The 25,698-nt window shown below is 39.4% G+C and overlaps 1 protein-coding gene across 4 annotated transcripts; it reads right to left on the reverse strand.

Annotated features, from left to right (window-relative positions):
• LOC308694414 (uncharacterized protein) lies at positions 1 to 24,151 on the reverse strand. Of its 4 annotated transcripts, none has more exons than XM_081371926.1 (2): positions 24,076 to 24,151; positions 1 to 2,998 (listed from the first exon to the last, which is right to left on the reverse strand). In XM_081371926.1, the coding sequence occupies exon 2, from the start codon at positions 2,950 to 2,952 to the stop codon at positions 1,639 to 1,641; it is 1,314 nt and encodes a 437-aa protein (XP_081228052.1). In that variant the 5' UTR covers positions 2,953 to 2,998; positions 24,076 to 24,151; the 3' UTR covers positions 1 to 1,638. The 4 variants fall into 4 exon arrangements, with proteins under 4 accessions (XP_081228052.1, XP_081228051.1, XP_081228049.1 ...); XM_081371925.1 differs by lacking the exon at positions 24,076 to 24,151 and adding an exon at positions 23,626 to 23,720; XM_081371923.1 differs by lacking the exon at positions 24,076 to 24,151 and adding an exon at positions 15,933 to 16,196.
• Between the last annotated feature and the right edge of the window lie 1,547 nt (positions 24,152 to 25,698).

Consider the following 25,698-nt stretch of genomic DNA (forward strand, 5'->3'; position numbering starts at 1 on the left):
GCATAGAAAAATACAATTTTTTTTATTGTGACAATGTATTTTTTTTTGACAGTTGTGTTTGTACTAATGTGAACATTTTGGAAAAAAATATAACCCAGCAAGGCCGGAGATGATCACATGGACATTGTTATCTTGTGTTTATTCCACCATTCCACAGATTGCTAGGGAAACTTACTGTCAGCTGATACGGAGATCCTGTACCCGCTGCATGTTGAAACTTGTTTCACTAATTTAGTTTTACAGCTGTAATCTCAGTTTCAAATCTACTCACTGCCAAGAGAGAAAAGAAAAGCCTAAAGCAGCCTAATGTCTTGTAAACTTTGCTGATCTTTACTGCTTTATGTCAACCATACAGTATGTGTGACTGCTAAGATTTTACCAACTAATCATACACAGTTGCATTGATTTCCTACTGGGTATATTCAGTGTCACTAACAGATACTGTACTGAAGTAGTCATTATAACATTAAAAACATTATAAACTAGTTCTACTAACAAATGCATGTGTAATGTTCAAGTAAAGGCTCATTGCACTATATTTCACTGATCACAAAAATAATTTACAATCATACTTTACTACACATCACACTTAAATTTGCAGCATTTCATAAAAGAGCAGGAAATCTTTAATTTCAGCATTTTTTATTATTTCTCAGTTTACCAACTTTCTGCACATTAACCATCTGTTTCTGCCAGAGTAAAATATAAAAAGGTAACTAAAATAAACTTAAATTAAATTCTCATTGTGAGATATAAAGTTGTAATTATGAAAAATAAAGCAGCAACTGTGAGAAATATCCCTTGTAAAAACATGACCGAGTCGGCACAGACCAGAAAACGTATCGGATCCTTTTGATTCTGCAGAATGCTGTAATATAAAGCGATATGGAGGAGATAAGGTGGAGAAACGGTTAGAGAGACTCGACATAAGAAACAGCACGGACGTGTGGACAGGGTAACACTGGTGTCATGTACCAACATAAATTACACACTTTTCATAATACACATACTATGCATATTTATGTTCACTGTTTTGCTTTAGTAACAGTTTAATATTAAAGACCCCGTAAACCGGAAGTTGCAAAGAACTTTTCTCCAGTGTTGTGACATATTTCCAAGTGAAACGGAATATTGAACAGAAGGTTTTACTTTAGATTAGAAATATGCACTAACAAAGTAAATAGGTTCAATCTCGATTTCATGTTGACTTTTACATCTAAAAGGGGAATCTATTAGACTGTGGCTGTCATAAGCTGTCAAATGTGCCTATTGGCTATTTAAAAAAAAGGTGCTGCTTGATATATCCTGCCCTGTTTTCCTGTTCCAGTGGAAATTGTCAACGCATTGAGTAAAGCCCTTTAAAGCCCTGTGCTGTTAAGTGATATAGCCTGAATGGCATATAAATTAATCATTTGTATGCATTGATGAAGGTGTTTGTCTGAGAGAAATAGCCATTTATCCCGCTTTTGAATTCCGTATCACAGTAGCGTGTAGCTTGTAGGAATGTGTAAAGCCCAATTTTCAATTTCAACCTTGAAAAGAACGGCATCTGTTCACTTGTTTTGTTTTTCAAAGTTACCCTATTATTATATTTTTTTTTCTGACATGAAACCAGTGAAAGTTCTTCACAACAATAATTTAGTCCTTAATGAATCCACAGTCCTGCAGAACTTTAGAAACAGCAGGTATAAGATCTTCGGCATAGTCATTCAGATGATCATCTCTTATAAGGTCTGTGTTTGTTGGGTATAATTTCATGTGGTACATGCGAGCGATGGAGTTCTTCACTCTTACTGTGTAGGGTCGAGGTTCCACAGTTTCCAGCAGGCCATGTACAGTAGCCTGCAGAACTAGCCGAGGACTCACTATAATCTTGTAATTGTTGAAACTATTAGGGATATTGGGTACTCGCTCTTTACACTTTAAAATATTCAATCCCCGTACATTTTCCCATTTATTTTGTTCAGAATTTGTAGCTTTTGCAGTGCAAGGGAATACATTATTCTCAAACTCAAAGCCCACATTAGTGCCGTACATTTTCTCTAGCTCAGGCAACAGATCCGTCCAGGTCTTCACATTGAGAGGCAGAATGAACTCATCCATGTCTTGTAGAGCCACATAGTGACTTTGGTACATGTAACGATAAACACAGTCATTAAGTGCAGGAATTTGCCCGTAGTATTGCAGCTGACCGGGTGATAAAGCCTTCCTCCAGCCACTAGACACGTTGATGTGCTTTTTAATCGTCCATGGGATGATCTCCACAAAACCTCTTTTCACATAGTAGTCCAGAACCTTCTGTGTGTCTGAATCACAGTTGGTTTTATATATCACCACCCTTTGAGCACCAAGCAGTCTGAACATCTCCATCGCCTGGACTAAACCCAGCACATTCTTGTAGTCATACATGACAGAGATGCAGACTGTAAAAGAATACGGGAAGACTGCTGGAACGTCTCTGTTTCTAATGGTTTGGAAGGATGTTATGCTGTTCGAGATCTCACTGGCTGTTAACGCAACATGTGTCGGTGTCGAACACGAGCTATCGATTGGGCATGTGATAGTAGCAGTGCCGTACTCAAAACCAAAGTGGTCGGAGTGAATTGTGTATTCGGCAGGTGAAGTCACGTTCCTCCCTTCACAGCACATCACACACCTGTACGTCACCTTCTCATCACGGAGAACGATGGCAATCATCTTTATCTCTTTCTCTCTGAAACGATGATCCATATAAGAGCCGGTCACATATGTGTGAAGGTTCCCGACTTTAATCCCAGGACCGTCCTTCACTTGAACGCCACATGCTTTAGGACCATCCTTCACTTGAACGCCTAATGCTTTCGGAGCCGGAGGAATGAAGGATTTATGGTAGACGGGTTTATGGAGGAATGGTAACTGAATAAGCATGAAAAACAAAAAGACCAAAAAAGAGATCACCAGTATAATCCTCATTTTAAAAGCGATTGCTTCTGATTCACTCTTCAGTTAGTCATATTCCCTAGGGAAAAGAAAGAAAACACACATTTTATGGTTGTCTCTAATAAAGCTTTTGGCTTTAATGGACTAATGCACTTGTGGCTGGGATGTGAACTCTACCACAACACAAGAAGTCAGACTCAAAGACACACATTTTTGAGTTGTTTTACTGTTTTAAAATGAGCTGAAGCAACACAGTTATTGAATATTTTGTCACAATTTAATTTCATTGAGTTCAGTACACTTCCATAAGTGTTGGGACTCATGAAACATGAACTAACACTCAGCAGTGCATTTTCATGCTTTGCATAGGATTGAACTGGGAGGGTAAGTGTTGAAACTGGGTTATACTTAAGCGTTTTTGAGTGTTTGCAGTTAGGTTGTGGGATTATTAATAGATTTTTTTATGTTATCAAATGATTAGCCACATACACGCCAAACTGCACACAGATGTGAACATGTAAAACACTACTATCTTGTGTCTTTTGCTTGTTCAGTGTGCAGTGGAGCGTAAAGGAGTTTGTCACATGTATGTGCACAAATACACTGTATATAGAGTATGTATGCACAATTGATGAATTTTACAGTTATTGAACTGATCTGAATCAACACTGAAGTGACGAGCTGAATAATGACACTTTTGTCTGGTTGGAGCTGCTTTGTAGCAGAATTTGAATTTGTTACTATTGTGAATCTGCTGCGAAACTATCTATATTGTAGCTTGTATGCATGTTTATGTATATATATATATACACACATACACACACATAATATGCATACAAGTCAGAAAGTCAACTTTGTTTCTAAAGTGCTTTGTGTGTGTGTGTGTATATATATATGTATATATATTTAATATATATATATATATATATATATACACACACACACACACACACACACACATATATATATATATATATATATATATATATATATATATATATATATATATATATATATATATATATATATATATTGTGTAATGGATGTACATCCAGCTGGTTGTTATCTGGGAATAAATTCCCGACAGGGCCCCCGACACGAAATAGCAAACCTAAATACAGAAAGAAACATGCCTTCCACCTCACAGGGAGCCCCCACAGAAGTCCCTGTCTACAAGTGATGCAGAATGTACTCTCCAAATTTACATACCATGCACTTGAATATCAGCTTCTACCTGGAGTGCTATTTCAGCCAACATCTCTCTTAGAGAATCATAAATTCCTTCAATAATGATGCATAATGTTTTCAGCAACATTTTGATGAACACGATTACTCATAAAAATAAGCATTAAGAATGTTGCAATAATGAAAATATGATCCTCAAGATGACGGGATGTAGACTCCAAACTGTCTGTGTTGTTTGGACTATGGCCAGCTGTTGCAATTTTTTTTGTACAAATTCTTGGAAAATTTCAGGGAATCACATTTTTAAAGTCATGGAATTCAGAAGTCATGGAATATCAACTAGCTATATTCAGTAAGTACTGAATATGCAGGTGTTGGAGCTAAACTCATGACTTCATGAAGAGGAACAAACACCTATGGGCAATAGCCATTAACAATATCTCAGTTTGGAACAACTTGAGGATGAGTAAATAATGACAGAATTTTCATTTCGGGATGAACTATCCATTTGAAGCTGCAGATTCACCTTATGTAGAACTTAATCTCTTCAAATATCACAAAATAAAATAGCCATGTCAGTCACTTTCTTAATAAACACAAGAAGTTTTTTGTTATTGTGTTTCAGTGGAAATTTCTCAAATTTAATACAGATTCAGGAATATGAATGGTTACCTGATTAAGCAGTGATAAGGCACAGGATATCATCAAGTCCCAGGTCAGGTGATTATACTGTCGACAACAACTCGGTGTATAATCAGTGTCAGCATTATCAGGAGGGGGGTGCTTTCTATTTATTTATTGTCCATCTTCATCGGCCTTCATTCCTACTAAAGGAGCAATGTGCTCTGCATGCAAGCACTGATGGATGCAAGACATGTTTGCAGTGTAACTTTCTTGCTCATGTTCATGTCTTCTGCACTTCAAGAAATGTGTTAAATGACGTTAGAACTTTATTCAGGAAATTCGTAATAAACTTTACTAAAGTAATGTGCATTTTTTAAGTAGGTAGATGCACCATTGTTTGAAACTGTGCTAGAGAAGTCATGTAAGTATGTCAGGTGCTTCAACAAACCAGACTTCTGTATAGGATGCACCTATGTTTTCTCTCTAATGAGGAAGCATTACACTACTGAGAAGTGCACATGAGAAGTGCACATGCAAAACCAAAATGGGCGTTTACCAATCAGTGGCCAATTTCAAACTACAATAAATGTTTTTCAACCATTTTTCAACAGACTTGCTAAACCACCCCACCCTTAAACCAAGCCCCCACTGGATTAGAGCAAATCAGGTAAAGTGGTTGAAAATGCCCATTGTGGTTTGAAAACGCCCCACTGATAGACAAACACCCACTAGTGTTCTGCAGAGATACCTGCCTGTATGATCTTGTGCTCATCAACTACACTGTTAGTTCAATGTCACTGTCTTCAACCATGTGTGCTGTTGGCTTTCATCAAAATTTCAATGCTGATCCAACACACTTTAAACACTGAAATGTCAATCTCAACCAAAATTATGGTTTGGATCAAAACTCAACATTGTATTAATGTTCCCATGCTATCTGTGCGATTTATTTCAACACTTTACTTACTTGGAAAAGTATGTCAGGGGATTGGTTTGTGACAGTAGACCTAAAGGATGCTTACTTTCACATCCAGGTTGTACGGCGACACAGGGCAGTTCCTCAGGTTCACCTTTGGAGAAAAAGTGTTCCAGTACAGGGTCCTTCTCTTCGGCCTCACTCTGGCCCCGAGGACATTCACGAAGTGTATGGATGCAGCTCTGGCCCCATTGAGGCTCCAGGGTATCCGTATTCTAAATTACCTGGACGATTGGCTCATTTTAGTCCAGTCCAGGGAGCTAGTGACCCACCACAGAGACATCGTCTTGAGTCATATCCAGTCTCTCGGTTTGAGGTTGAACTCGGAGAAGAGTGTTCTTGCTCCGGCTCAAAGCACCGTTTTCTTGGGGGTGAACATGGATTCCATTCTCATGCAGGCCCGCTTGGCTCTTGCGCGGATTTCCAGTCTAATGACATGCTTGGCCTGTTTTTCGCTTGGCCATCATGTGTCTGTGGGCACTTGCCGCAGGATGCTGGGCCTAATGGCCGTGGCCTCCTCCGTGCTACCGCTGGGCCTGCTCCACATGAGACTCTTCATGTGGTGGATGAAGCTCTCAGGGGTTCGGCTCTCCGGGCCAACCCTTCGCCTACTGAAGGTATCGCGCAGTTGCTTTCGAGCCCTGTCAGTTTGGCGGGACCCTCTTTTTCTTCGGAAAGGGGTCAGCATGGGTGCGGTATTTCGTCGATGATTACGACGGATGCCTCTCTCACCGGCTGGGGAGCAGTTTTCGAGGGCAGACCAGCGTGTGGGGTCTGGACTGGCGAGACTCTCTCTTGGCACATAAACTGCCTGGAGTTAAGAGCCGTTTTTCTGGCTCTGCATAATTTTCTCCCTCTTCTGGAGGGACACCATGTAATTGTCAGAACAGACAACATGGCAGTGGTGTCTCATGTGAACCGGCGGGGGGTTCTCGGTCGCGCACCCTAGACAGGCATGCGCGTCACCTTCTCCTGTGGTCTCAGAGCAGATTCCTATCTCTGAGAGCAGTTCATTTCCCAGGGGTTCTGAACCTCACAGCAGATTTTCTGTCGAGGCAGAAACTCAGATGCTGATGCGGAAGCGGAAGTGGACCTCTTTGCATCTCAAGAGTCGGCCCAATGCCCGCTTTGGTTCTCCCTGAGTCCCCCGGCTCCATTAGGGATAGATACGTCCGCTCACCCTTGGCCAACGCAGAAACTCTATGCCTTCCCGCCCATCAAACTGATCCAGGCGGTCTTGGCCAGAGTGAGAGAGAGCAAAGTCCGCCTCCTCCTGGTAGCTCCGTTCTGGCCATCTCAGCCATGGTTTTCGGAGCTAATTCCTCTGCTGGAATCTTCCCCCTGGAAGATCCCGGTCAGGGAAGACCTGCTGTCCCAGCTGCAGGGCAGGATATGGCATCCTCACCCAGACATGTGGAAGCTGTATGTTTGGCCGATCAGAGGCCGTTAGCATTAAGTTCTGATCTCCCAACTGACGTTCAGGAGACCATTGCAAGTGCTTGAGCCCCTTCTACAAGGAGGCTATATTTTTCCAAATGGAAGGTTTTTGAGACATGGTGCTTAGCACATGATAGGAGCCCAGTTAACTGCCCTGTTGGTTCAGTACTGGAATTCCTGCAGGAGAAGTTTGCTTCTGGAGCAGCTGCTACCACTCTCAGAGTTTATGTCGCAGCTATTGCAGCACATAGGGAATCAGACGAGATTCCCCTGGGGAAACTAAGGTTAGTTTCGGCCTTCATGCGTGGGGTTAAGCGCCTGAAACCGGCTCGCTCCCCTAGAGTTCCCTCATTAGACCTTTCTGTTGTCCTAGAGGGTTTGACGAAGGCCCCCTTTGAGCCCTTGGAGTCAGCTCCGGAGCGGATTCTAACTCTCAAGGTTTCTCTTTTGTTGGCTTTGTCCTCATTAAAGCGGGTAGGAGACTTACAAGCTCTTTCTGTTAGCGAGTTTTGCTTGGACTTTGCTCCTGGCTTGGTCAAGGTTTCCTTGAGGCCGAGACTAGGGTATGTCCCCAAAATTCTTTCCACAACTTTCTGCTCGCAGGTGGTTAACCTTAACGCTTTCCACCCTCCTCCATTTTCTTCTGAGGAAGATAAGAAGCTTAACTTGCTCTGCCCAGTTCGTTCTCTTAAGATATATTTAGACCGCTCAGGCGGTTGGAGGAGATCTAACCAGCTTCTGGTTTGCTTCGGTGCTGGCCGCCGTGGGTTTGCTGCATCAAAGCAGAGGATTTCTCACTGGGTCACAGAAGCTATCTCGTTGGCTTACGAGGTGCGTGGCTTGCCTTCACCTCTTAGCATTAGAGCACATTCCACCAGAAGTGTGGCATCTTCTCAAGCTCTTTTTAGAGGAGCACTTTTGGAGGACATTTGTGTTGCGACAGGCTGGTCCTCTCCGCACACTTTTGTAAGGTTCTATAATTTGGATCTTGACATGACCCCGGGTTCCCAGGTTCTTTCTGTTTGAACTCATCTTGGTCGTTGTCTCATTTATGTACCAATCATGGAAAGCGCTCTAGCTTGGCGAGTTTGGTAGTCCGTTCCCACTGCGCTATCCGCAGCGTTGAGTGAACCTATGAAAGAGAACATCTCTGGTTACTTGCGTAACCTATGTTCTCTGAATAGGGAACGAGACGCTGCGTTAGCTGCCAAGCTCCTCGCGCTGCTGACAGTTTTCTTTTTGGCAGAGAAATCTGAGGAGCAGATGGCGTGCGCAAATATATAATGATGCAACGTAAGAGCGTTGGAGCGGAGACAGATTAAGCGGGCGCCATCAGCCAATGAATTGGCGTGATTCTATAGGGCTTCAGACAATCGGCACATTCAGAGAATATCCCACTGCGCTATCTGCACGTCTCGTTCCCTATTCAGAGAGCATAGGTTACGCAAGTAACCAGAGACGATTTATTACAGACACTTGTCAGAAGCAAGAAGATATTGTACTAAGCATAAGCATCGATTTAGAGCATTTGCGCAATATCATTAACTAGTTTATCTAATTTTACATTTAGTTCCTTTTTGCATCTGAACATTTTAAATAGCTTTAACATGGTTGTAATGCGCTTTTCTGCATTACTGTACAGTACTTTGTATATTATCATGTTTCCCTTTACATGGTATGAAACACATAGGTGTCGATTTCGGTGGGGACAGTGGTTACCCACCAGATTTCGTCATGAGTCATTTTGTACCCACCACTTTTAACTTCCGTCCATATTAATTTGACTTTTGGTTCGATTTTTTTTACCGTTTTCAGTGTTTATGAGGAGCAATATGAGAGAGAAATTTGGTAATCATTGTCTGACCCAACAAAAAAACATTATAATATTAATTTTATTTTATTTTTCGTGTTGGCATTTATGAGGGAAAAAACAACGTGTCAGTTCTTGGTTACGGACATGAGCGCTCTGAAAGGGGCACTAAAAGACTGCTTTAAAACTTTTACAGAGACCTCAAACAGAGCAGCAGCCTTTCTTTAAATTGAATTTCGTTTTGTATTAATTATATCTTAATTTTAATCAATGTTTCATGAACCAATTGCCTGTAGTTAATAAATAAGAAGTAAATATAGCAGACAATCATGACATTGGAGGCGCCGGCGAGTGAACTGGAGTTCGTCTCATGAAACGAAACTCAGCGCATAATGCACATTCACATTCACAGCGTATTTAGACACATTTAGACGCATTCATAATCATTACTTTTACCGGTTCTTTGTGGCAAGGTTTATGCGTGCGGTCGTGCACTTGAGTGCGGCTATATAGTAAACGCTCATTACTTAATACGAAGCATAAGCCTCTTCCTGGCATACAATCTAATCTACTAGGCTACAATGTCAGTTGGTTATATCAACATATGTCAAATTAAGTTACGCAATATCAACAAATTAAGTTATAAACATTAATTTGAAATAACTTAAAGCATATGTATAGTAGATTTGCTTAAATAGCATTTAAACAAAGGAACTGCAAGGGTAGGAATTAAAAACCCAAACGCTGGTGAAAACAGGAAAAACCGGTTTTCTTTTGATTCCCTGAGAGGAAATCAATTAGCATTGGGGGTTGCAAAGAATCGGTGGTTTGTAATTTCTTGACTGTGTGACAATTGGTAGCAGCTAAAACAAGCAGCTAAAACAAAGACTGTGCAATTAATTACATTTTGGAAATAACTTCCTTCATGTCGTTTTATTCATACACTGTAAAAAATATTTGTTTGAATTTGTAAATAAAGTTAGCATTAAATATGTTTTACAAACAATTGGTTTACAAACTCTTGGAGGTTTGTGGTTACCATCATTCAGAAGAGTGGTGCTTGTGTTTAGACGTGATTAAATCAGGAAGATTACATTGGTTTCTTTTCAGGACAGTTTGTCAACAAAATGCAAAACATATAGTATATTTATAAACATCGCTAAAACAAAGAATGAATAAGAATTAAAAAAAGTAAAAAATATAGTATATTTATAAACATCGCTAAAACAAAGAGAAGAATTAAAAAAGTCTCTCGGTTTGAGGTTGAACTCAGAGAAAAGTGTTCTTGCTCCGGCTCAAAGCACCGTTTTCTTGGGAGTGAACATGGATTCCGTTCTCATGCAGGCCCGCTTGGCTCCTGCGCGGATTTCCAGTCTAATGACATGCTTGACCTGTTTTTCGCTAGGCCATTGTTACGGCCCTTGGCCTTTTTCTGGTCGTTCTCCTGCCCCTCCTCTCTTTCAGGCCTAATTGCTGTCACCTGGGAAGTTGGTGTTTAAATAGGAGCTTCTCTGCTGCATTAATCTCGCTCTTCCTGCTCAGGTCTGGTGTTTAAAGGCTCGAACGCTGCTCGTCCGTGTTCACGCCTCGCTCGGGACGCCAGGATTTTACACAGATGCACATTTAAGTTTATTTAAGTTTGTCTTTTAGTTTTACACTCAACACTTGCATTCGCACAAAACAATACATCCATGCACCTTCCCTGCACTACTGATACTGACGTTCACACTCCATATTTGGTTCTGTTGTTTAAATTTGTGTTTTATACACAATAAATTTATGTTTTGCCCTGTTTGTTTGTGGCATGGTCTCCTATCTGTTGTTATGGCTCTGAGTCAGTCATAACACCATCATGTGTCTGTGGGCACTTGCCGCAGGATGCTGGGCCTAATGGCCGAGGCCTCCTCCGTGCTACCACTGGGCCTGCTCCACATGAGACTCTTCATGTGGTGGATGAAGCTCTCAGGGGTTGAGATACTAGATTCACATGAGACACCACTGCCATGTTGTCTGTTCTGACAATTACATGGTGTCCCTCCAGAAGAGGGAGAAAATGAGTTTTTTATGTTTTTATGCACTTTTAGTTTTGTTGCAATTTCACCAAAAGCTTATAATTAGGAGTACACACAACACGCTAAACTTAAATTCTCTATATGTAAAAAATGTTGTAAAAAAAACGTATTCTTATATAATAAAAAATAACAATATGATACATTTATATTACGCTCAAAATGATTTAGATATGGAAAGAGGAATTCTTCTCAACTACCACCAATAAAAATAAAATATGATATTTTGATGTTTCTGTGCAAGTTCAACAGACAGTGAGGTTCGGGTTTGTTCCGATCAGAGCTTGTGAGTGGAGAGCGCATTTCTGGATATTCCGCTTCGCTCGCTCAACCCAGATGTCCTGTTGCCTGGTTCGAAAATAAGGGCTGCTTCCGACTAAAAGGTTTTTTTCTAGTCGACTAGGAGGCTAGTTGTTCATTTAAGTCATTCATTCGTGGACAAATCGCCCCTTTATATTAATTGAATTACTTGTATAGCCTACAGGATAATTAGCGTAATATAGCCTCACTCAAGCACATGGCCGCACACATAAAGCTTGCCACAAAGAACCGGTAAAAGTAATGATTATGAATGCGTCTAAATGTGTCTAAATACGTTGTGAATGTGAATGTGCATTATACGCTGAGATTCGGTTCACGAACTCCAGTTCACTCGCCGACGCCTCCAATGTCGTGATTGTCTGCTATATTTACTTCTTATTTATTAAATACAGGCAATTAGTTCATGAAACATTGATTAAAATTAAGATATAATAAATACAAAACAAAATTCAATTTAAAGAAAGGCAGCTGTTCTGTTTGAGGTCTCTGTGAAAGTTTTAAAGCAGTCTTTTAGTGCCCCTTTCAGAGCGCTCACGTCCGTAACCAAGAACTGACACGTTGTTTTTTTTCCCTCATAAATGCCAACACGAAAAATAAAATACAATTAATATTATAATGTTTTTTTGTTGGGTCAGACAATGATTACCAAATTTCTCTCTCATATTGCTCCTCATAACCACTGAAAACGATAAAAAAAAAAAAATCGAACCAAAAGTCAAATTAATATGGACGGAAGTTAAAAGTGGTGGGTACAAAATGACTCATGACGAAATCTGATGGGTAAGCACTGTCCCCACCGAAATCGACGCCTATGTGTTTCATACCATGTAAAGGGAAACATGATAATATAAAAAGCACTGTACAGTAATGCAGAAAAGTGCATTACAACCATGTTAAAGCTATTTAAAACGTTCAGATGCAAAAAGGAACTAAATGTAAAATTAAATAAAATAGCGCAAATGCTCTCGGTCTCTTTAAAGGTCTTCGCGAATTATTGTGTTATAAGACTCAGTTATCATACATCACGTCTCTTCTACTGTAAGTACACAGAAAAAAAAATAAGACAAATGATGCGCGTTTGAGTCAGATTTTTATGAAGAATATGTGACTTTATGTAACTGGCAAAAGAAAACTTCGCCAACCAAACGTTTGACAAAAAGCGTGCATGTGTATGACATCAAAGTACTGCCAAAGCACCGAGAATTCCTGTCATGTTACTTCAATATCATACAGTAGCCTATGCTCAGCATGAAGTCGAGCACACATGCAGTATTGTCGTCAGTATGGCCACATGAAACACGACTGCCATCTACAGGTTTTAGTATTTCCTGCGTCCAACACCTAATCCCCCTTCTGCAGAATCCCGCAGAATTTCGGAAGTGCTCGCGGCATTCTTCTCTCTGAGACGCGCATTTTTAAAGGCCACATCTGTAAGTTTTCTTTCAGACATATGTTTTCAGCTTGCAGATCCTTATTCTCCTTTTCAAGTTGAACTATCTTGACATCGTGCCTCTTGACCTCTTCACTTATATGGGAGACCTTCTCAGACAGTTTGCTGAGTTTTTCGCAAGAAACAGCAACCTTACCGTGCGTTTCATCCCCTTTAGCAGTTTGCTTCTGGATTGCGTCAAGGAGTGTAGATAAAGAAACTTTGTTCATGCCTTTTGAACTCACTAGATTCTTGGATGGAGTAGAGCAAACAGGCCTTGCAAAAACCTCTTCATTGGCAGCGATTTCTGCCTCAATATTAATATTCTCCAGATCGGCTGACTCCATGCAGCTCTCTCCCTCGAGGTGTCCAGCTAATATAGCGCTTTCTTGAAGGGACTGATTCTTCCTTTTTTTGCCCATTATATCAAGTCAAAAGTTAAGTATTGCCAAAAATTATCGAGAGAAAAGAAACAAATGATCACAATCTGAACTTTACACACTCAAATCTCATCTTGTTAGCTTTAAACTCCTCAAACTGCTTGGACGCTTAAAAAATGTGACAATTTACACCGCTGCCATCTTGGCTCCCTCCTCTCTGTGTGTGTGTGTGTGTGTGTGTATGTATGTGTGTGTGTGTATGTGTGTGTTAGCAGCTCCGATTACCTCATGCAGACAAGCACTAAAATGTCAGAAACTGTTCTGCCTTTTATGTTCAAACCGGAGTCAGACAATGATGGAGTGACTCAAGAAGAAGTGACAACATCTAGAAGCAACAGGACATTTCTGAATGGTTAGTTGAATAATTTATGTTGCTGATGTGGTTAACTATCTTCAAGTCTTTGATTAGTATATTCTGTCATGATAATCTATAAAATTGCTAGTGTGGGAACTGTTGTAAGATGCTTAGAGAGCGACATGCCATTGCATTTGTGTTGCGTACTGTATTGCATGTGAAAAGACGTATGCGACAGCTTGAGCAGACTCACAAATGTGCTCGACTACAACTCTTCCTCTTCTCATCATAGACTGTGTGTTCCCAGGGGGCGGGGTTTATGTAAATGTTAGGATTCGTGATGTCACTAACCCGGGAGGAATGTGGTGTAGTCTCTACCAGCTGTTTATTGTAGTCCTTAAAAAACGATTTCTTTAAAAGCAAATATCTCCCTTTGCTTTGAACTTTGAGTGTCGTAACTTTGCTCAAACAGCAACATTACACACTAACTAAAGATCGAAAAGTGAAATCATAATCAACCACCCCTTTAAAGTAAAAAGTTTCCAGAAAAAAATATATTCTAGTAAATGTACTGGTACGGTCCACCTCTGCTCAAACTTCATATTATAAATACAATCATTTCCTGAACGGCATGCCATAATATGTATAAACTCAAACACACACACACACACACACACACACACACACACACACACACACACACACACACACACACACACACACAAACACACACACACACACACACACACTATAAATAAAGTTGACTTTCTGATTTGGCTTGTATGCATATACAGGATAGATAGATAGATAGATAGATAGATAGATAGATAGATAGATAGATAGATAGATAGATAGATAGATAGATAGATAGATAGATAGATAGATAGATAGATAGATAGATAGATATGCATACAAACTACAATAGATTGTTTCACAGCATATTCACAGTAGTAAAAATTTCTAATTCTGCTATAAAGCAGCTTTAACAAGTCAATAGTGTCATTATTCAGCTCGTCACTTGATTCAATTTAGTCCAATAACTGTAAAGCATATCAATTGTGCATACATACTCTATATACGGTGTATTTTTTGTGCACATACGTGTGACAAACTCCTGTTCGCTCCACTGCACACTGAACAAGCAAAAGACACAAGATTGTGGCGTTTTACATTTTCACATGTGCAGTTTGGTGTGTGTGTGGCTAATCGTTTGATGTAATTGTGGGTAGAGTTACTAGACAAAAACACAATTACGTTAAAATAGTTTTGAATGAAGTGTTTACTTTTGCAGGAGATGTCTGATGTTTTGGATGTTGTGTGTGTTTCCTGGTTTTGTGTGTAGAGTTTAAAAAAATGGAGCCATAGTTTCAGAAACTATGTAAGCAATTTGAAAAAACTGTAACTATAATGTTAACAACTGAAAGCTGCTTGTAAAACCTTCAAGACATTTCAGTGTAGCAAGTTCAAATTCCTGCATGAAATATACACGTTTTAAAAAATACAGGGCACAGATACAGCAGATGATTCTTACAGTGTAGATATAATTATTTAACTTTTAAAATGTCAAATTATGTACTAAACATTTTGTTTAGCCTACTACTTTTACCATCAGATATTTCAATTTAATACCACTGCACTACAAAAAAAAGTCAATGAAAAAGGGGAAATGCCAGACAATATAAAATAAGTTTAGCCTACCTCATGAAAACATTGTGACAGAACTGATAAGCATTCATCAAAAAGCACAGTTCATAATCCTTTAAGCTCTTCAGATTTGACTTCCTGAAACCAGTTAATTTCACCACAAACACCTGGCACGAGTTTTCAACGAACGGGTTCATGTGCCACGATAAGTGTCTTTGCTCTGATCTGTTCTGCAACATGTGCAAAACGACTTGCAAAAGTACTTGTCGAAACAAGCAAAAAAAAAAAAAAAAGGTTCCTCCCTGTCCTCATCAAACCTACACAGGCTATTCATTTACTTCAACTCACCTACACAGGCTATTCATTTACTTATTTGATCTATCACTTATTGTAAAATAAATATTAGCCTGACTAGCCTATAGGCCTGTGATCATTATCCAGTGTATTTTCATATTTGGGGTCAAACTGAAAAGAAAAAAAAGAGGCAGTGTTTCACTGCTATACTGTGTACAACAGTCAGAGAAAGTCATTGAAACTTTGAGCATTTACTCATTATTATTATTTTAAGGTCAGCCGTGACTTGTTCACGATACTTGTTGGAATAATCATTTTATAGCGCAGCACATAACAGACGAGCTTCGACGAAATTCACAGATTAGTTAGATTTGCTTCCTCTTTCCAAAAACAACTTGTTTAACACAAAATACTTCTCTTCTCATTTTTCACTACTTATGGGCCACAAGAGAAATATTAAGAAAATAAATGAAGACAGTTATAGCCTACCGTTATCAGCACGATTCAGCTCTCATCGTCTCTGAGAGAACATGCACCGTTAGTTCAGCGTCAGATGTTTTTACTTTCACTTTCTGAAGTGAATAATGGACTAAGGATATTGACTTCTACACCGGCATAACTCTAGAGCAAAGTTTGCATATTGCTTGTGTGATGTCCACCGGCTCACCTTCATGGTTTAAAATGTAAATATTTCCAACATTGTGCGAAAATTTACTTTATCAATCAGGGGCGTTTCATGAAAAAATGAGCCCGAAACATCAGGGGCCGGGGGTTGGTGATAAGATAACATGATCTGATACAGCGTATAATGTATTTGCAGGCCTATATGTAAATAGCTCATTTCTGACACAACAAACAAACAAAGAAATGGCTATGTTATTGTTTTGTCGAGAAATAATGAGTATTCACTTCAAGTTCCTCTATGTTAAGAAATTCCTGAAGAGGGCAGTGCAGTGTGGTGGCTGAGCTGGAGCCTGATAGGTTGTGTTTCCAGGGGGAACAGTATAGTGGTGCACCTCTGAGAGCACATGCAGGTGGAAACGTTTAGAGAAGGCCTCTTCATTGACTAACAAGTGCTGCCACTCAAATTGCCTACTTATACTGCATTTAAAAGTTAATGGCTAAACAGATCTTTACAAAAGTCCACATTGTTATTGCAAATGAAATATAACATGGATAACATTAAATAAATATATATTTTTTTATCAGGTTAAACTTTGATAAGTCACTCAAACCTTTATCTAAGGCCTTACCCTATCCCTAACCCTAAACCTAACCCTAAAATCAGAGGGAAATGAGAGGTGAATAACACTGATGTTGAACCATCTCACCCTGGTTCTAAGCCTAAACTTGACATAAACTGTAAACTTGTCCCTCAAATCTGATTGGTTGATTGGAAAGTTGTTCCAGGGAACATGTGGTACTTGGTGAAATCACGTTCACCATATAGCCTACAAGTGATCCCCCAGATTTAGACCTTACCTATATTGTATTTATATGAATTTATATTTCCCCAGCGTCAAAATCAGGCACATATAAATGTCAGGTAACACGATCCTGGCTGTATGTCAATATCCATGGATCACTGGATCTTTTGGTAAGTTGTAAGGAACACTTAGATCGAGTTAGGCGGAAGTACCAATAGTGTTTACAAAGCGAACGTGCAAAGACTAAGTCAAACGCCATTTACAAAAAAATAAATAATGAATAAAAGGAAAAACAACAGTGTTAAATAAACACAAAATTTAAGATCTATGACACACTAAAGAAATCACCTAACATTGGTCAATACATTACACATCTAATTACTTAAAGATTATACAGATTATGAATTCTTGACTGTTCTTGTACGTTTAAATAGCAGAGCAAATGCATAGCACATGTTTGCAATGAACAAGTGAGACGTTTCTCACTTCACTGACATTAGTACAGCTGTCCTGTGGCTGTACGACTCAAAAACACCTAAATAACGCGTCATTTTAATAGTTTCTCTCCTGATCCAGCCCTATAGCCTAGTTTCTGTTAATGCTACAAAAAAACGATTTAGGTAGTTTCAACTAAACTAGTGAGCTACAGATAGATTGAACACGATTAAATTAAGTAGAAACAAAATGTACAACAATTGTGTTGCTTTAACTAATTTTAATGAAAAGCAGCAAAAATCTCTTTTGCATTCAATACAATTCAATACACTTCTTTTCCACAAGGGTTCACTTGTCCTGAAAACACAGTGCAACCTTTCAGATAAAATCACTCTTCATTAGTTGATTCTGGTCTGAATGCATGTCAGTGTCAAGTCAAGTCAAGTCAAGTTTATTTATATAGCGCTTTTCACAACACAGGTTGTATCAAAGCAGCTTCACAGTAATAAATTAGAACAATACATCAATGTTTGTTTCTAGTGGAACGTCTACGTTTGGTAATGCTGATCAATAGTATCGTTGATTGATTAATTCAATTAAATATCCCCAAATATCCCCAACTGAGCAAGCCAAAGGCAACAGTGGCAAGGAACCGAAAAACTCCATCAGGTGACCTAATGGAGAAAAAAAAACCTTGGGAGAACCCGGGCTCAGTCGGGGGCCAGTTCTCCTCTGGCGTTTATGAACTAGAGGTCGGATTTAACTGTAGGATTAAAAGTATTATATGAATGCCTGGCTGAAGAGATGCGTCTTTAATCTAGTTTTAAACTGGGAGAGCGAGTCTGAGCAACGAACAGTATCCGGAAGACTATTCCAGAGTTTTGGTGCTAAATGTGAAAATGCTCTCCCTCCTTTGGTGGACCTAGATATCCTAGGTATGACCAAAAGCCTCGAATTTAGTGACCTTAAAGAGCGCGATGGATTATAGGGCGATAGAAGATCCGTTAAATAGACTGGAGCTAAGCCGTTTAGGGCTTTATAAGTCAGTAGCAATACCTTGTAATTAATACGGGACTTTATAGGTAACCAATGTAGAGATGATAAAATCGGTGTTATATGATCATATTTTCTTGATCTAGTTAGAACTCTAGCGGCGGCATTTTGGACTAACTGTAGCTTGTTTATTGAGGATGCAGGACAACCGGCTAATAACGCATTACAGTAATCTAGTCTCGAGGTCATGAATGCATGAACTAACTTTTCTGCATCAGAAACAGATAGCATATTACGTAGCTTAGCAATGTTTCTAAGGTGGAAAAAGGCTGTTCTTGTAACATATGAAATATGATTTTCAAAAGACAGGTTGCAGTCTAATATAACACCCAGGTCTTTTACTGTAGAGGATGAAGTAACAGGACATCCTACTATGTTAAAGTTGTATTGTGAGAGGTTTTGTGGGTGGTTTTTTGAACCGATAAGTAGTACCTCTGTCTTGTCTGGATTTAATAAAAGAAAATTATGCGTCATCCAATCTTTTATATCTTTAACACACTCTGTCAATTTGGATAATTTAGCGTTTTCATCTGGCCGTGATGAAATATAGATTTGAGTGTCATCAGCATAACAATGGAAACTAATTCCATGTTTCCTTATAATATTTCCAAGTGGCAGCATATATATTGAGAATAATAGAGGGCCTAACACAGATCCCTGCGGCACTCCATAGTTTACTGGAGTTATGATAGATTTTTCTCCATTTAAATAAACAAAATGGTAGCGGTCAGATAAATACGATCTAAACCAGCTTAATGCTTGTCCTTGAACACCAGTATAATTTTGTAGTCGATCTAAGAGTATTGTATGATCTATAGTATCGAACGCAGCACTAAGATCAAGTAAAACTAATATTGAGATACAGCCTTGGTCAGAAGCTAAAAGTAAATCATTTGTGATTTTAACGAGCGCAGTTTCAGTGCTATGATGCGGCCTGAACCCAGACTGAAACTTTTCATAGGTGTCATTTTCTTGTAAGAAAGAGCCCAGTTGAGCGGACACAACTTTTTCTAGTATTTTAGACATAAAAGGTAGATTTGAAATGGGTCTATAATTTACTAGATTATTCGGATCTAATTGTGGTTTCTTAATGAGAGGTTTTATAACTGCCAGTTTAAATGTTTTTGGAACATAACCTAAAGATAAAGACGAGTTAATAATATTGAGGAGAGGCTCTTCCACTACAGGTAACACTTCTTTCAATAGTTTAGTTGGTATAGGATCTAGTAAACATGTTGTTGTTTTAGATGAAGTAAAAAGTTTATTTAACTCTTTTTGTTCTATAGTTGTGAAGCACTGTAATTGTTCTTGCGGCGTGATAATTGAGGCTGAATTATAAGGCGCGATTGAGGATTGAACGTTTACAATTGTGGTTCTGATGTTTTCTATTTTCTCAGTGAAGAACTTCATGAAATCATTACTACTAAACTGTAATGGAATATTTTGTTCAGGAGACATCTGTTTATTTGTTAGTCTCGCCACTGTGTTAAATAAGAACTTAGGATTGTTATGGTTGTTTTCTATTAGTTTGCGTGGATGCTCAGCCCTGGCCGCTTTTAGGGCCTTTTTATAACGTGACATACTGTCTTTCCATGCGATTCTAAAGACCTCTAAGTTGGTTTGTTTCCATTTACGCTCTAAATTACGGGTTTCTCTCTTTAGAACACGCGTAGTATTGTTGTACCATGGTGCTTTACTTTTCTCTCTGACCTTTTTTAATCTAATGGGCGCAACAATATCCAATGATCCAGAGAGAATGGTGCTCATAGTGCTAGTTAATTCCTCAAGTTCATCTGTTTGTTTGGGTTCACTGAGCAGCTGAGACAGATCCGATAAGCTGTTTGAAAAATTATCTATGGTGGATGGAAGGATTGTTCTGCCTAATCGATAACGCGGCGCAGCATGATATATTACAGGAGTACGTAATATGCAAGTTACCATGTAATGGTCAGTGACATCGTCACTTTGTGGAATGATATCTATATCGGTTGGATCGGTTCCATGTGATATAATTAAATCGAGTGTATGATTAAATCGATGAGTCGGTCCGGTAATGTTTTGCTTGACCCCAAAGGAGTTTAATAAATCAGTAAACGCAGCCCCTAACGCATCATTTTGATTATCTACATGGATATTAAAGTCTCCAACAATTAATGCTTTATCGAAGTTAACTAATAGGTCTGAGAGAAAATCTGCAAACTCTTTTAGGAAATCAGCGTAAGGCCCAGGCGGTCTATATACGGTAGCCAAGGCTAGAGATAATAGGGATGTTTTTCGAACATCTAAGAGCGTAACATTTAGTACAAGTACTTCAAATGAAATAAACTTATAACCCGTTTTCTGAGTAACATTGAGAAAATCTCTATAGATTGTTGCAACACCGCCGCCACGACCATTCAGACGGGGCTCGTGCTTATAGGAGTATCCTGATGGAGTAGACTCATTTAAACCGAAATAATCATTTGGTTTAAGCAAGGTTTCAGTAAGGCAAAGTACATCGAAGCTATTATCTGTGACTATTTCATTTACAATAACTGCCTTAGGTGTGAGTGATCTAATGTTTAGAAGACCTAGCTTTAAAAATTGTTTTTGATTACCAATAGCAACATTTTCTGGTTTAATAACAATTAGATTTTTTCTAGATCCTGCAGTAGATTTATGATTTGATCTCACTAAACGAGGAATAGACACAGTTTCTATGCAATGTTCTAAACTATTTATATCAGTTAAATTGGTGCAGCAGAGACTATGATTTGGACTTTTGGTTACTAGTCAAAAGGTATTTAACATTTTGGAGATGTTATCTGACAGAAGATCCGATCCGAATCTGCTTGGGTGTAAGCCATCAGCACGGTAAAGCCTAGGACGCTCCCAAAACAGATTCCAATTATTTACAAAGAGAAGTTTCTGCTCATTGCACCATGACATTAACCATTCATTAAGCGCAAATAATCTACTAAACTTTTCATGACCTAGTCGGTACGTGGGAAGCGGTCCTGACACAATAATCGTTATATCAGGCGATGTGCTGCGTACCGTATCGATCAGATTCCTGAAGTCTTTCTTCAGAACTTCCGTCTGGCACAGCCTGATGTCGGCCCCTCCCGCGTGCAGGACAACAGTTCCGACGCGCTCGTTCAAAATCTCGGGAACGTGAGCAGCGATTTCAGAAACACGAGCACCAGGAAAGCAGTGACTATGCACCTTACTTTTATTTAACGTAACGTGTACGTGTCGAACGATGGAATCGCCGATGATCACAGCATCGCGTTCTGTTTCGCGAAGAGGGGAGAAGCGGTTTTGTGTGGATATCTCGAAAACCGGGAGGGTCGGAGAGAGTTTTCTTGGTCTAGACCTGGCTCGCGTCTTCCGCTGCGGAAAAATCCAGGCTTCGTGATGGCATGTTGGAGCCGGAGTGAACGAGACCATGGCTGATCGCGACCTCGACGTTCGGGACCGATGTTGAGGAACGCACGGAGTAGACGAGGTCGGAGTCATCGGGTTAGTAACGTTAGTCTCTCATTTGTGTGCCTCGGCACGTGATGTTTCAAGAGCTAACCGCCGGTCTATCAGCTCGGCTTTTCTTACTAAAAGGTCGTGGATCTGTTTCACAACAGCTTCCAGCTCAGACTGCACCGCGTGCAGCTCAAATGTGTCCTCACCTGCACCAAAAGGTAGACTACTTACATTTGATATATTCGCCATTTTAACAGATGGACAGTAAGTTAAGTTAGCAACGACGCTACCAGTGGTGCTATCAATATTAATACTAATTTATGGCTTAAGTCTTGGATATAATCCGTCTTTTCAGTGGTACGGGTGTAGAGTAGACGCACGATAGGCGAAAAAATGTTTGTTTGTAAATGAGTGCGGAGAAGACGCGTTCAGCCGTGATCCACGGACGTAACCTATAAGAGTATCCAGCGTTGGATCACTAGGCTTGAGACGCGTCTGCTCAACAATCCGCGTTATAACTATGAGGTGAGGAAAAGTAGAAAATGTTCGTTGTAAGTGAGTTTAAAGAGAAATCAAGAATTATAAATCAATCGATGGAGCTCCAAAGACAACAACGCGCTCAGACGCGACGCATGCGCAAGAGCAAGTGTGGAACAAGTGTGCTGAACAAGTGTGGTTTTGTTCAGTTTTTGCAAAACACAACGGTAAGAATATGATGTCATTGTAATTGTAATTTTAATTAAAAAAGAATATTATAATTTAAGATGGGTTTAAACTAGTTTGAAACCAACATAAAAAAGACACAACATTTATTGACTGAAAACCTTATAGTTACTGAGATACAGCCCTTATGGCAACTAGCCCCAGTCTTCCTAACACAGTCTCACCCCCAAACGTCACATACTGACGCGTCTTGACCAAACGGCAATATACGACGAAAAGGGTACCCCTAAAACGTCCGTATGTGACTATTCGGGTTATGGGTAGGTTTAGGTATGCGTTAGGGTACCGCTAAGAGGCGCTGCTGGTGCGCTTATGTCTTCGTCTCATATGGACGTTTTAGGGGTACCCTTTTCGTCGTATATTGCCGTTTGGTCAAGACGCGTCAGTATGTGACGTTTTGGGGTGAGACCGGGCTGGTCTTCCCCATATACTGAATAAGACATTACAATCACAGTGTTAAAACTTTAGAGTGTATGTGATGGCCTGTATTCGTTCACCCAACATAAAAACTTTCAGTTCCTCAAATAATATGAGTGTACTTGTTAATATTCACATCTCAGCAATACATAATGATTAGTAATGTTTGCCATGAACTCTGTGCACGGTTCATTATCACAGGAAGTTCTGTTCTCAGGAAATGATGGGTGGTGTGTGTGTATGTGTGTGTATTTATTTATAGTCTTCTGGGTGAGATTCTGCTGCTTGACTCATTTTTTTCACAGCAAACATGGCAAACAGAATTACAAAGATCTTTCAGTCCCGGTTAATGTTTGTTACAGTATTCTACAGGAAGATAGAGCTGTCTCCATTTTGCCTACATCTGTAAAGATTACACATGCAACATTAACCGTCCCTAGTGTAAAAGAAGAACACTCTCGCATACTTTTAAAAAGAGTACTCACATTGATATTATACTTTAAAAGTGAACTAATTGTATGAAACAGCTTCACAGACATTCTTTTCAAACACACAGTGTCTGTATATCTATATTACACTAATTCCAATTATCACAGAAGAACTGGGATAAAAGTTTATAGTTTTGCAAGACTTGATTTTCCTGCTAAGACAAAAGCTGAGATCAAACTCACCCTGCAATAAAGCAGTAAAACGCACCCTGGAGAGAAGACCCTAGAGAAAGAGCACAGGACATGTCCAAGCTTTTCTCCTTCCTTATCGGTGCACCCCCCTCTCCCCTCCTTTCCCCCTGATTCAAGTCACTAAAAGCTCACTGAGAGAATCTACATACTACATATTAGTATCTTTTGAATCTATTGTTGTTTCCCTTTTATGTTTGGTATCATTCAGATTTGAAGTACATTACAAGTCTAAATTCAATTGCTGTTGCCTGTAAGAAACAAAGACTACCAAAGACTTATTTTGCACTCAAATTACTTTTGAATGGGGGAAATTCATGTCAGATTTTGTTGCTGATTTGAATTATTATTTTTTTATTGTGAGCTCAGCAAGCATTTAGAGATTTCGGGATTCCCCCATGAAAGATAGGTCTTAATGCAAAAATAATAAAATCAAACATTTACCTTGATCTCTGTGGCATATTTGTACGTCAGGAACATCTCAGAATGAGCAGATCTATTTGTTTTAATCGTTTAGTGTAGCCCTGAGATTTTAAGGCACTTTAATGGGCGATTGTACGGAGCCCTTAAAGGGACATGGTGGTGGAAAAAATTTGGGATGGGAGAAAAAAATATTTTTCAAATCTTTTGCGTTCCCTTGCGAAGCCTGTTGTGCGCTCGATCGGATCTATGTCTCGGACAGATGCTTCCTGGCACTGAACAGTGTCTCAGAGCTGCGTACGTTAACAATGGTGCGGTTCATAGTGTGTAAACTTGGACTCAAATATAAAGACATGTGGTCAGTCAGTGCTTTACTCCAGGAGTTCAGTAGAGTTGGCAATATATTCACAGATTCGAACTTCCCGGATCAATATTTTTGTGAGCTAAATGTTGTTAAAAGACAAATAACACATATTTACAATCATAGTAACGTAGACAAGCTACTTCTGGTCATACTACAACACTTAGTTTGATAAAATGTGCTTTTGCACTATATTTTATAAATATTCAATAACTTCCCTGTAACACACTAAATTGGGTTTACTCATCAATGGTCTCCTGCTGGTCATACTGCAACACATAGTTTGGCAGGTAATAGCACATAAAAAATAAGTAGGCCTATTATTATGACCTATTATTATGAAAGCGGTCATATAGGGATTGTCAAAGTTTTTTTTTTTTTGTTTTTTTTTCGTCACCTACTGAATTTTCCGTCAACGATACCAGGGACACCGAAGCACCGGGGAACATGAAATTTGGTGGGCATGTAGCCCCACTAGACTTTTACGGAAAAATTTCGTTTGGTCCCCGGGGGCCACTCCCCCCCCGAGCTGGGCCCCCCCAAACCCCAAAAATGCTAAATGCTAAATCCTAACCCATTTCATCCATGGGGGGGTATAAAATAAATTCATTTATGTGCACATTTAGTGACTGTACACTCATCGGCCTGTAGATGGTGGTGTTGAGCGAAGGGTTGCTGGTTTAGGATGATACTGTCACACACACTGACATCCACACGCACAGACACACACCCATACACACACATACAAATCCACATGCACAGACACAGACACACACACACAAACACACACGCGCACACACATGTACGCACGCACACATACACGCACAGACACACACACAGACACACACATACACAAACACACACACACACAGACATGCACATACTACTACTTTTTTTAGGTATATACATAAACACGCAATACAGCCAAATTGCTCCACGTCATTTATTTTTGTGGAAAGCCAGTGCAGGCCTGAGCGGCGGTCATATTTTGTACCGCCCTGCGGTACATCTAGTTTACACAAATGATGTTGGTACACAGCTAACATAGTTACAACCATAGCTTTTGCATGATAATTGCTTACTGTATTTGATGGCATTACACTGTGTGAAGGTATTGATTTTTTTTTATAACGGTGAAGTTATTGATTTTGTTTCATAATAAATGTAACAGGTACAGAAAGTGTTCTGTTAAAACAAGTGTATTGATTGTTATAATTCTCAGAAAATGTTTTTTCATATATCTGGTGTACCTGCCTGAATGAGCATCTTTCCCCTTTAATTGCTGT

This window comes from Scardinius erythrophthalmus (genome assembly GCF_964197995.2).
Source record: "Scardinius erythrophthalmus genome assembly, chromosome: 8".
In the NCBI taxonomy this organism is placed as follows: Eukaryota; Metazoa; Chordata; class Actinopteri; order Cypriniformes; family Leuciscidae; genus Scardinius; species Scardinius erythrophthalmus.